The sequence below is a fragment of the Serinus canaria genome, chromosome Z (assembly GCF_022539315.1).
Source record: "Serinus canaria isolate serCan28SL12 chromosome Z, serCan2020, whole genome shotgun sequence".
Lineage (NCBI taxonomy): Eukaryota > Metazoa > Chordata > Aves > Passeriformes > Fringillidae > Serinus > Serinus canaria.
Window position 1 is genome coordinate 64,362,387 of NC_066343.1, and position 12,391 is coordinate 64,374,777.

A 12,391-nucleotide genomic window follows, 5' to 3' on the forward strand; every position below is an offset into this window, starting at 1 on the left:
CAGCCTGGGAACAATCGCGGTGCTTGCCTACCCTGCTTGATATTTCATCTTCTTTTTGAAAACAAAAAAAGCCAAAAAAAAAAACCCCACAGCAGGCACAGTACTCACGGGAACTCACTCCTGACGGAGACAGAAACCCCTCGGCCTCGCCCGCCCGCCCTCTCTCCCGCCCCGCGGTCCGTGCCCGGCTTTCTTCCCGAGTCCCCTCCCATGGCCCGCCCCGCGGGCGAGGAGCCGGCCCCGGCCCCTTCCCCGAGCTGTCCCCGCCGGCCGCCGGCGCCGCTCCATCCCTGTCTCGCTGCGGGAAGCGCCGCCTGCCCGGACCGGCGTCCCGAGGCCCCGCTGGGCGCTTCGGGGGGCAGGTTTACAGAGCCGGCTCCGGCGTATATAACATATATGATTACGTATAGAGAGAGAGATGCGTATAAAAGGGTGCTTATACTGACCTCATAATGAGAAACGAGCCAATTCCTGCTTGCAAAGGGAATGCTTTATGTGCAGGCACGCGATGCTCCTGTGCTGGCTGTGACAGACCCCGGCGGGGTGCGAAGGTGCCCGACCTCCCCAAAAGAAGAGACTGGCCCGCTGGTCCCCGGGCTCTGCACCAAGCTGCTCACCTGCAAGAACAGACCATGCCCAGGCCCTGCCAAGGCTCCCGCGGCAGCACGTCAGATCCCAAGGAGGAATGCTTCACAGGTAGGTTTTGTTAACTATTGTCTTTTGCGGGTCTCTTGTGTTCCCCCGGGTTTTTTGTGTTTTTTTTTTTTTTTTTTTTTTTTTTTTGTTGTTGTTGTTGGGTTTTTTTTGGGGGTTTTTTTTGGGAATGGGATAAGCCCAAAGAATGTGCTGGTTGGTAACAGTGCTGTGTGTAATGCAAAACAAGAGCTTGGCTGGCTGTGCTTTTTTATTACATTTTTACTGGTAATCTGTCGGAAACCTCCAATTCATATCTTACTCGAGGAAAGGACACTACCAGATGTATGTATGTGGACTCTCTATGTTTCTGACAGCGTTAACTCCCCCGCCATTTGAGCTTTCTGCAGCTTTCCTAAATGCTGGGCCTGACAGTGGGTAAGAATAGCACTTGCATTCCTGGCCATACCTGGAAGCAACACTCATTTTCCTGGACATTCACACCCTGACGTGCCCTGCACCTTGAGAGCACAACTGTCCTGCTCTAGCTCCTCAGACTGATGCCTGTCTGCAGAGATGGACAGCAAAATCCCTTATTTAGGTAGTGAAGAGAGCCGTGAATTAAGAGTCATTTATCAGTATCAGTAAAAACTGATGAGGATGCCTAATGAAAACAAGTGCTAATATTAAAGACATTTTGCAGATAATGCCACCAACCATTTTTTACTGCAGGGGTTGATGAATGACCCGAAATTACCAAGAGGACTTTCAAGGGCTAAGCCTGATGTTATGACTGATACATTTTAGAGAGGTTGGGCTAATTTATCAGTTGACCAGCCTTTCAGTTTTTGCTTAATATTACAGTCCAGCCTACTCACTGAAATTTATGGATGTGTGAGTGTTGTTGGATCATGACCTTATTACCTCTACAGCTCAATTTCTGCGCAAACTCTCTGAGGGTTACTTCTGTGTTATCTTGTAGGGATTTATGAAATTTAAATTTGGCACAATGCCCTGGAAGGGGTAACAGGTTTTGTGCTTATGAATTTTATTGCCCTTGCATTAGGTATTTTACTGGCTTTTACAATAGATTAAAAATTCTGAGCAGCGGGATGTTTCTGTGTTTCTAAAATAATTTTTGGTTACACTTTTTGGCATAGTCCTGCTGGTCTACTGACACAGTTACTTCTGGTCTTGTAGCACTGCTAAAATTACACTCCAGTGATGAGACTCTCAAAAATCCTTCCTTCACTCTAATGTTTGAAATAAAGCCAGCTGGGTTACATTTCTCTCAGAAATTATGTTACAATGTTCCTGAGATAGGGTAATTTTTATTGCTATTTTAATGCCTGTTTATGTTATACCCATATAAAGATGAGTGTGCTCTACAGAGGTGAGTGGGTGTGACAAATGCTGTATCTATAAACACTTCCACAGGCTGTCACCTGACATGGCTGGAGAGAAGTATTTTAAATTTTAAATCTCATCTCTCACATGGCATGCAATAAACCACAGTGGGAGCTAGGAGCATTAGATGGAAATTTTTTGATAGAAGAACCATTTCCACTCTAATCCCAATCTGTGTTTAGAATCTGTAGCATTGAGAAGAGTGATTTAGGAGAGAATGAACATGTCTTAAAATGTTAAGAGTCTGATTATGCAGGACTGTGCCCTCATGAAGAGTCCTTGCTCTCATAACTGCTGCCACTGATGACAGGGAAATTATTTTTCTGGGTTATGAACTATTTGTATAACAAAGAGTGTGCAATATCAGAGTCCCAAAAATGTAGTAAAGCTGTCCTAGGAAAAAATCCTTCAGAAGTTTTATTTTGCAAATTGTCAATTAGATGAACTGTATTCTTTCTGAGGGCAATGAAACAGAAACTGCCTCCCCTGATGATGTACTCTCTGCTGATCCAAACAGGGAGGTGTGAAGTTATTTACTGGCTCCCCAAACTGTATTTACAGGATGCTGTGTGAATCCAAGATAAGCAATGTGCACTTCATGTTTAGTACAGGGTGTTTGAACAGAGCACAGTGCTGTGTCCAGCTGCCTCTTCATGGGCCACTGAAATACAGTTGCTCCTGCAGCAAGTGCAGCCAGTGGCCAAATATCAGTCATATATGTTTAAGTTCTCTAGAAGTAAACTCACAACAGTGGGTGGATCCTTTCTTTTCAAATAGTAAAAAGACTTTGCCCAAGATTTCATCTCAATGGTTTTGAAGCACTTTAACAATACAAATATTTTTTCACTATTTAGAATGATTTTTTGAAGGTATTTGGAAAATCAGGATTCATGAGGAATTGTTGGAGATTTCTTGATTCACTGACATTCAGAAGAGTATCATAAAAGAAAAAATTCCATTAGCATACAGATCTGGAACTATGACTAAGATACTAAAGCTGCATATTGCTGTATAGCAACATGCATCTCTGATACCTTTGTGTACGGGAAACTCTTCTGGTTAGAATTTCATTTGATTATGACCTTATTTTTCTTTCTTATTTTACTTTTAGTTTTTACAGATTAAATAAAACCCATTATGTACATATAATAGATATAGATGGAAATTGAAGCAATCAATCTTGTATTACAACGTCTCTACCAAAAATAAAAAATTTTGTAAATTTGCTTGGAAAATCCCCAGTCATGGTATTAAAACTGATCTTATTTTTTAAAACAGTTGTCTTAGAAAGCATTAAATATGCTTCATAAGAAGAATCAAAAGTATGAAGGCTAATAGAGAGAATCTGAAGGTAGGTTTCCAGGTCCACATTTAGAGCTTTACTCAGTGACCTGTTTTTTCAAAGGTGCTGCCAGCTGTGTGTGTGAATTCCATCGGAATGCTCACCTGCCCAGCACCTCTTGGAGCGCACCTGTTACTCGGGGTCAGCAATGGGAAATTTCATAAGCCCTTTCCCATAGTTCTTTTAAGTTGTTGATCCATTTCATTAAGTTGGTTGCATGAAGTACTGTTCTAGGACACCCCCATTTTGCCTCATGTCATCTGTCTTATTTATAAGTTTTGGCAGAGGAGAGCTTGGCTCACGTAGTGGGGCGACGGAGGGACCCAAGATGTTGGCTGGCAGCACTGTGGCACTTTCATTGGCTCTGAACTGACTGTTTAATGTTGTGAACTTCCATGAGAATTTTAAAACCAGAAACTATGGTTCTGTTGCAGGTTTGGCAAAACCTGTTCTTGATTTCTCCTTGACAGAAGCCAAAAAGTTTTTTGTTAACTTCCACCTAATTTTAGATGAAAATGGTCCATCACTGGAAATACCGACAGATGTCTTTTGCATCAAAAGCCAGAAGCAATATTTAGACATGAGCCAAAGCTTAGAGAACAAAATATTTTGTTAGTTTATCTTGTTTCTTTTTTTAACAGTATGTATTTTTCTTCTGCCTGTTGCAGTTTTGCTGTCTAAAGTATTGATAGTTTTCTATGTTTTTGCAGCACTTTGAATAAAAATTGGTCATATTATTATATAGTTTAACGCTGGTGTTCCTTGAAGTCACTAATGTACAGATCATTATCTAGCATAGTGAAAATAATTTATTTCATTAAATTCTTTGATTATTTTATTTATCAATATAGGTTTCTTGATCCATGTCTCCCACTTAAATGCTAGTCCATTGTTGCTTCTTTTCTTTCATGTATATTGCTACAAAATTTTGTCTTAGTGTTTTTTCAAGTAATAGCTGTACTTAGCACTTACTCATTAATGACAGAATCAAAGTTTTGCTGAGTGTTTTTTTTTTCTTATTATTTTAGTGACATAAAACTACTTCTGGGGATGTAGTAACTGAAGTGACATTAAATCTACTTTTCTTCTCAACATCTTCCCAAATTACATGTTCTCACTGAGGTAGTTTAGCTGTGAAACAATCAAAATGGCAGTCTTATGTGCAAGAATCTTATTATTAACTTTGTTTGGTTAGAGTTCTGTGGGAACCAGCCATCTAAGCTGTAACATCAAAATACAGCAGTGTCTCTGCTTCTGTTTTTGCAAATTATAGCAGTAACATGCAAAGCTTCCAAAATACGCTATAGCATATCAGAGCACAGAAACTTGGTAATTCAATGTCATAGCTTCATAATTTGATAGGATAAAATTAAGAGCTAATTATAAATTGTAGCCTTTGGGTGTTGGGCAGTGCTTACTAGGATGTTGTAAAGAAAAAGCTGGATGCAGTTAAAGGTTTTGTAAGTCAGTGAAATTATTTGGACATTATGCAATTTTCAAGTATCATATTCTATTTGAGAAAAATTTTTTCTGATTAAGAAGGGGGTTTCTGTTTGGTTTTGGTTTGTGCCATTATTTTCCTTTTTGTTTGTTTTATTTATTTATGTTGACCCTGGCTCGATGCTAGGTGTCTACCAAAACCACTCTTTCACTTCCCTCCTCAGCTGGACTGGGGAGAGAAAATTATGGAAGGCTCATGGGTTGAGATAAGGACAGGGAGAGAACACTCAGCAATTGCCATCACAGGAAAAAGAGGGAAGTCAATTTAGTTTAATTCCAGTCAAGTTAGAATTAGTATATGGTAGTAAGAACTAAACCAAATTCTTAAAAAAAAAAGTCTTCCCACCCTTCACAGCCTTAACTTCACTGCCCCCTTTCTCTACCTCCTCGCACCGGGCAGGTGCGTGGGCAATGGGGGCTATGGTCAGCTCTGTCACACCTTGTCTCTGCCACTTTTTCCTCGTCACAGGAAGGACTCCTCACACTCTTCCTCTGCTCCAGGATTATTCCCACTGGAGACAGTCCTCCATGAACTTCTATAACTTGAGTCCCTTCCACAGGCTGTCGTTTTCCATGAATTCATCCCATGTGGGCCCTCAGTGGGGTCACAGGTCCTGCCAGGGAGACTGCCCCAGTTGGGCTGCTCTCTCCACAGGCCACAGGTCCTGCCAGGAGCCTGCTCCAGCACAGGCTTCCCGTGGGGTCACAGCCTCCTTCAGGCACACCCACCTGCTCTGGTGTGGCTCCTCCAGGGGCTGCAGGTGATCTCTGCTCCCCCCTGGACCTCCCTGTGCTGCAGCTGCCTCACCATTCACCTCTCTCTCCTCCTTCACTGACCTTGGTGTGTGCAGAGCTGTTCCTCTCTCACATTCTCACTCCTCTCACAGCTGCAGTTGTCCTTGTGCAGTACTTTTTTGCCCTTCTTAAATTCATTATCCCAGAGGTGCTGCCGCTGCTGGGTTCAGCCTTGCCAAGCAACTGGTTTATCCTTTAAAAAATGTGTGAGTTTTTGCTATCAATATGAATTAAAGCATTTTCAGTCTTCTGGCCAGTTTGTTAATGATGAAGAAGCAACAGATTTAATTTTTAAAAATTGAAAATGTATAAATTAACTGTTTCAACATCAGAAATACAAAACTACCATTGAGATCACAAGTCCTATCTTACATTCTGAAAGATTTGAGTGTGGTGTTTTGCATCACTTTGAGAGGAATAGAGAAACAGTACTGTCACTACTTTTGGCATTATTTCAGGTGTAGGACTGCCTGAAAATTAGAAACAGGTGCTTTTATTCCTTTCACTGTGTCCTTAGCCCTCAAAGGTTATGCATCATTTGCCTGTCTTTAGGGTAGGATGGAAGAATAGTAATAACAACTCTAAAATTTTCTAAATCATCAGGGTCCCACTTATTTTTAATGTACGTATTTTGTGAAGTTTCAATTGCTTTAGAAAAGGCAATAGCAATGGAAGTGAAGAGTGGAATGTCACAGCAAAGACAGAAGGACTCTTACATCTCATGGACGATGCTGGCTTTTAGGATACAAGTGAATCTGGTAAAAGCAATTTTACATTATTGCTTGTATGTTGTTCTGGCTAGTGCTCCTAAGGCATCAGCCAGCATTTACTTTTTCCCAAAATGCTCTTTCAAGTGGAATGCAGTCACGATCCTGTAACCTGGGCACCTTCCATGTCAGGTAGCTCAGGTGTGAGCACAGGCTGTAGTGCTTCTGTGCAGGACAGGAGGCTGGAGCCAGGACACCATACCGGTGAGATCTCCAAGAAATATTTCTAATGCATCTTCCAAGCAAGGGCCTTTTGGTCTTTGAATAGAGCAAACATTAGATTTCTGATTCAGCAGCTTCAGGGGAACTGTAGCAATGGAGAGAGAGCCCAATCTGTGGTGATAATTCATGTGCAGACAGACAGGTTCTGTGTCTGCACTCTTGGCTGAGGCTGGTGGATTATTCCAGTCCTTGCAGCCAGAGGCAGCTCATTTGGCATTATTTTCTGGTAACTTTTCCAACAGCCTCTTTTATCCACAAGTGCCAAGCTGCCGAGGACTGGAGTGGCCCAGTCTGAGCCAGGCACTAGCCAGCCCATGTCTGTCAGTGTCCTGGTGGTGATGATGAAGAATGGCTCCAGCCCACTCATTCCCGTTCCTCTGTCTGCATTTGCCTGCTCCTGGCCTTGGCTGCTGCTGCCTGTTCCTGGGACTGAGTCTGGCCCTGTGTGGCTGGGTGCATTCTCTTGCAGCCTGCACAGCCACCCTGCCAGAAGCAGACTTTGAGCAGGGAATGAAGGGGAGAAATGCAGAGGGACTGACCAGTGCTGAAATTATCACATCAACACGACTGTGGTAACTCCTTGATGGCCTTGTGTTACATCCACAAGAAGTTCTGGGTGTCTTTTTCTGTGGAGATCAGCTGCAGATATGTTGTGCCTGAATATCTGAGAAGCTGAAAATGTAAATGGAAATTTATGCTTAGGATGCATATATAGTTAACACAAACATATTTTTAAAACCTTGTTATGAACGGCCTGCTTGAGCACTGAAGATCTTACTGATGAGCTTCGTGGAGTATGCTTCAGGAAGTACAAAAAGGTTTTCTTGATTGGAGTAGAAGCATTATAGAACTGTACAAACTATAAATAACTCTGGTAGCCTCAGCAGCCTGTGGCTTAATCTACAGGCAGCTCTTTGGCTCAAGAGCAGTAGGTGGGATATATTCTTTATATTTACTGCAATATTAAAATATGGATATTTATCTTTGAAGGGTACCATTATGCTGTAGCTTCATGTGTTTCTGTTGGTAATTTAGCAGTTATGTTTTTTTTTTTTCTTCAGGAGCTTTTGATTTTTAAAATATTATTCTTCTTTTGGGTTTTAAAATGTGATTAATCTCGTTGTTTCAAATGTAGTGGGCTTTCTTAATTCCTTCAAATCCCCTACAGCCTTTCAGATCTAGGAGAAGTTAACTCTGTGAGAGAAAGTCAGTTCCTTCACAGCAGTTCACTCTGTTAATTCTATTCTTTGGAGTAGAAAATGTACCTTTAAAAATAGTGCAAGCTTCTGAGCTTGAGGATTACTGAGAAGAATATGAAAGTTTCTACAGTTACTCTTTACTTTTTGTGTTTTTCCTTCATTCGATAAGAATGCCAGTTTTGGTTTTTTGTTTGTTTTTAAGGGGACAGAAAAAAGCCTATTCTCTTCAAAAAATCATATTTAACTGAAATACTATTGTTCATGTGTGCCACTCCCCTCTAGTGAATAGAAGCGGAATTGCTTCATGTTGTGTCATGCCATTGACCCCCTAGCTGCAACCAGATTAGGGAATTTTTCCTCAACTTTCAATGACAGAGAGTTATCTTTATTTCATTGTGAACAATATGAACTTTTTTTCCTGCTTTTTCTATTAAGGAAGAAACAGGCTTTCATTGCAAAGCATGAATAAATTTGTTGAATCCTGTTCTTTGCACACACAATGCCCAAGTAAAAATAAAATTAACAACAGCAAAACTGTAGTAGTTACTCTTCTGTCTGTATATCCCTGGGTTTCATGCTCCTTGCCTCTGTTTGCATACACGAAGCATTTATTTTAACAATGTTTATTTTTTCTTTGGTAGTTAAATACATTTTTAGTGTAGTAATCTTAACTCCTCCATGATAGGTTTATGTTTGCTTTATTAAACGTTTGAGTAATTGATACTAAAGCTCAAGTTGTTTGGTCACAGATAGGTGTGCAGTTCTAGAAAAAAATATCTATCCACATATTTTCATTTGGATGTTTTTGTTGAAGAGGTAACAGAGGAAGAGTTTTACAAAAATGTTGTGTATGTGATAAATATTCTGTCAAATGTCAGCAAACAAGGCACCAAGTGTGAGATTTCTCTGGCCAGAGGCCAGTCAAATAGCTCAGCAGTCACCCTAATCTGAACTCCGTACTTATCAGCCATGGAGAGAAATACATGCATTTAGCTTTCCATTTGTCATCTAAAGTACACAGCTAAAATATGCTCATAGCCAGAGGCTGATTGTTTCTATTTACTGCACATGACAGATGTATCAAGCTAGAATGAGATGAATCCTGTATGGGGTGGTCTTTAAAAAAATACCTGTTTGTGTCTGGTTTTTTATCCATTAATTGTGCCCTTAATTCTTATAATAAATGTTCATTAATCAGTGGTGAAAACAGCTTTTTCTTTTACACTGACAACCACATTTAGTCCATTAGAGTTGCGCTGGCTGTGGAGGTCACAAGCCTAACAAAGTACATAAACAGCCTGAAGAGGTCGTATGAGATGTAGAAGCAGTGAACCCTAAATCAACATAAAGTGTGATGTGAGGCAAATGTATGCAGAAAAATATTTCATAGAAGAAAAAGAACATAGAACCAAGATATTTTAGTTATGCCTAAGAGATGGAGAGAGATGCAGAGGTATGCTGAGACTAAAATTTGCTCTGTAGAGCTCCATATGTTTATTTACCATACACACACATTAAAACTCACCCTAGACATCCACCTACCTAAAGCTTAAAGAGCAAAATGCATGAATGTAGCTGAAAGTGTAACAAGTGTAACACATGCTCTTGTTTTCCTTCCTTTAGGGATATTTTACATTTCACATCCTTGCTCTTTTCTGCTATGCAAAAACACAGTTCACACTTGTCCTTAAGGATGGCAGATGTTTCTCGTAAAGGTTAAAGCACTTTTTTTTTTATTTAAGAGAAATTTAAAAAATATGAGGCCAAATCCCATGGCATCTAGTTAGGCAAAACTCACACTCAGATTTGGGGATTATAGCCTTTTTTTCCCTAATGTACTGTACTGTACTGTACATCACTGCATCTCTTTAGTTTCTTCCTTTGTAACAAAAGGATAAACTCTTGTTTGTTATTGCACAGCATTTTCAAAGCTCTGATTTATAAATACTATTATGGAATTGTTATTCAAAACTATCTCTTATCTTTTCCAGAGAAATCAGTGCTTGCCCAGCCAACATTTGTTTTTGAAAAGAAGGACTGTTCTTTGAAGGTAAAATGCCTTTTTTCCCCCCCTTTTTCATTATTGATAAAAATTGGTGAGAAATAGGTATTCTGTAGACAATTATCCTAGCAGCAGTATAAGATTTTAGCCCTGCTTAGCACTTTTATTAAATGGTCTGAAAATAGAACAAGGAAGAATAGAAAACAGAAACAAGACAATGCATATATATGCTGGACTGTTATACTTTGTGTCTCCATCTAGAAAATGATTGTTCTATTTCCTTGACCTTTCCATGCTTATTTTTTTTCCAGCGGCCTGCAGAAGACCCAGTTTGCAAAGCTGAAAATGGTAATCACCGCCTCACTGAGACAGCATAATAGAACTGAGTAATTCATAGGTCTGCCTATTTCCTGTGAAAACAGTGTTTGGACTCTTTCTATAAGCAGGAGCAAATCCCAGTTACCAGACTAAGATTTTGTGGGTTGTAGAGCCACCTACTCTGTCTTAATATATATGTCCCTGTCTTCCCTCAAGAGTTCTTCCATCTTACCTCTCAAATCTACAGAAAGACAAGCTCCAGAAGCCCTGAAAATTGACCAAGTGTATTCATCAGCTGTATGAACTCCTAACTGCCTTTTTTTGTTTGCTTGGGTAATGTTATAATGTAGCTCCTCATTCTTAATGTTTTCTGAGCCCATGGGCTATGAACTGATTCTAAGTACTTGCTTTGGGCTCCCTGAGCTTAGTAGAAATAAAGACTCCCAAGGGCTTTGTGGCAGGTCTTGACTTAGATTCCAAAGCCCTCTTGCTCTTAGGTGCTGCCTTAAAGTTGTTCTCCAAGTCCCTCCTAGAATTTATTTTGATCAGGTTTAAATTCAGTATCATAACATAGTGCTGATGCCTCCTGTCAATTACATTATATTTTCTTTTCTCCAGATTTCATTAGTTGTTCCAGAAAACGTGCAAGGTCATCATCTTTGACTTTCCAGAAGTCTGACTCTCAGTCTAACACTGGTATGACATTTACCTCTAGTCCTGTTTGGATTGGAGTTCTGTATTCTCATCTGGCAATGAAAAGAATGAATTCCCCTATCTAAGAAATGTTTCTGCATTGTAAGCACGCTGCAAGTCATGAAAACTTAAACATTGATTCTTGCTGGTAGTTTCTAATGTTTTTAATTAAAAATACATTCCTTTTTCCATACTTACATAATATTACATAAAGTAGTGAAAAATCTGTAAATTTCATATAATTTTCCTGAATTGCTCACATAGTCAAGGGAGGATGAGGTCATGAAAGGAATTATATCCCTGGCTTGTGGAAGAGGTCAGTGTTCCCTGGTCAATCCTTTAAGATGTAAAGCAGTTTCCAGAAGGGCCCTCCTGCCATCCAGCCATGAGCTGACTCGGAAGGCTCCTTAGGGACTGTGCATTGTTTCCATGGAAATGAACACGAATCACTGAGGCTACTGTGCAGAAGGAATCATCTGGTTTTTACAATCTTTATTTAACATACAGACAGTACCAAAAAGGTACTTCTGAATTGAGGCATTAGTGTACATACGGTGGTTTTTAAAATCACATCTGGATGTACCCAAGAGGATTTAAGCTAAGTTTGGTTTACTCTGAAAGTTAAACTGGGATAGATATGTGAGAAATTTAGGGCATGCCTATACCAGAAAAGCAGAGTGCAGGAGGAAGCTGGGGTGTTTTCCCTCTTGACTGCCCACACTGTTTAAGGGATAGGTCACTGTCTGGCTGTGTTTTGAACCTTTCCACCTGGCAGTCTCCAGGACAGAGCTGATACAGAGGGGGTTAGCTGTGTGCCTGGGCCAGGCTGTGCTGCTTGGCCTCAGAGGCTTCCTGGGGTCAGCAGCGTAGACATAACCTAACAGTCTGCTTCAGAAAGATGGTGGGTAGCAGATAATAATTTATTCTACTGTCAATGAAAGCTTGACACCAGCCTGGCTAGCCTTAAAACTGGTCTTTTTTATTCTCCAAAGAAGTGATAATTTAATCTCGTATTCTTTTAGATACACCTCTCACACAGCAAAGAGGGAGATCATCTTCATTTAACATCCTTCCTACTTTCCCTCCCTCCCAGACAGGTAAATAAATATACATATTTACATAGAAAAGCAAGTGTTACCCAAAATAAAGATGTGTGCAAAAATGCTTTTCCTGCAAAACAAACCTGAAGTGTGTTGGACTAATCTGGTATTTAGATGGGAGAAAGGATGGAAAGGACTGGCATTTCAGTAGTCAGTAAGATTTTTTTTATAGTTGGGGAATCCTCTGGGGCAGGAGTGGAATCTTTCAATAATTTAAGAGTATGAATTTACAGAGTGTGATACAAATTATACTTAAAAAACCAAAATGAAATGGCGGTAATTACATGAATAGTTTGCTTGCAATATGACATTGATGGTTCCTACAGGAGTAAAATTTTCTGTCCTAGGAGCCTGTCTTCCACCTAACCAGGGATCCAGGGAATATCCTCACTCTCTTAGCACTAAGAGGAAAG

The 12,391-nt window shown here is 40.3% G+C and overlaps 1 protein-coding gene across 1 annotated transcript in view; it reads left to right on the forward strand.

Moving 5' to 3' along the window:
• The first annotated feature begins 283 nt into the window (after nt 1–283).
• The window catches only part of RANBP3L (RAN binding protein 3 like), a 29,541-nt gene continuing 17,433 nt past the window's right edge, over nt 284–12,391 (forward strand). Inside the window, exons 1-5 of the mRNA XM_018920597.3 lie at nt 284–696; nt 9,857–9,915; nt 10,179–10,215; nt 10,804–10,881; nt 11,901–11,975. Coding sequence (XP_018776142.2) covers nt 453–696; nt 9,857–9,915; nt 10,179–10,215; nt 10,804–10,881; nt 11,901–11,975 — 493 coding nt within the window. The 5' untranslated portion in view covers nt 284–452. The remainder of the gene's footprint in view (nt 697–9,856; nt 9,916–10,178; nt 10,216–10,803; nt 10,882–11,900; nt 11,976–12,391) is intronic.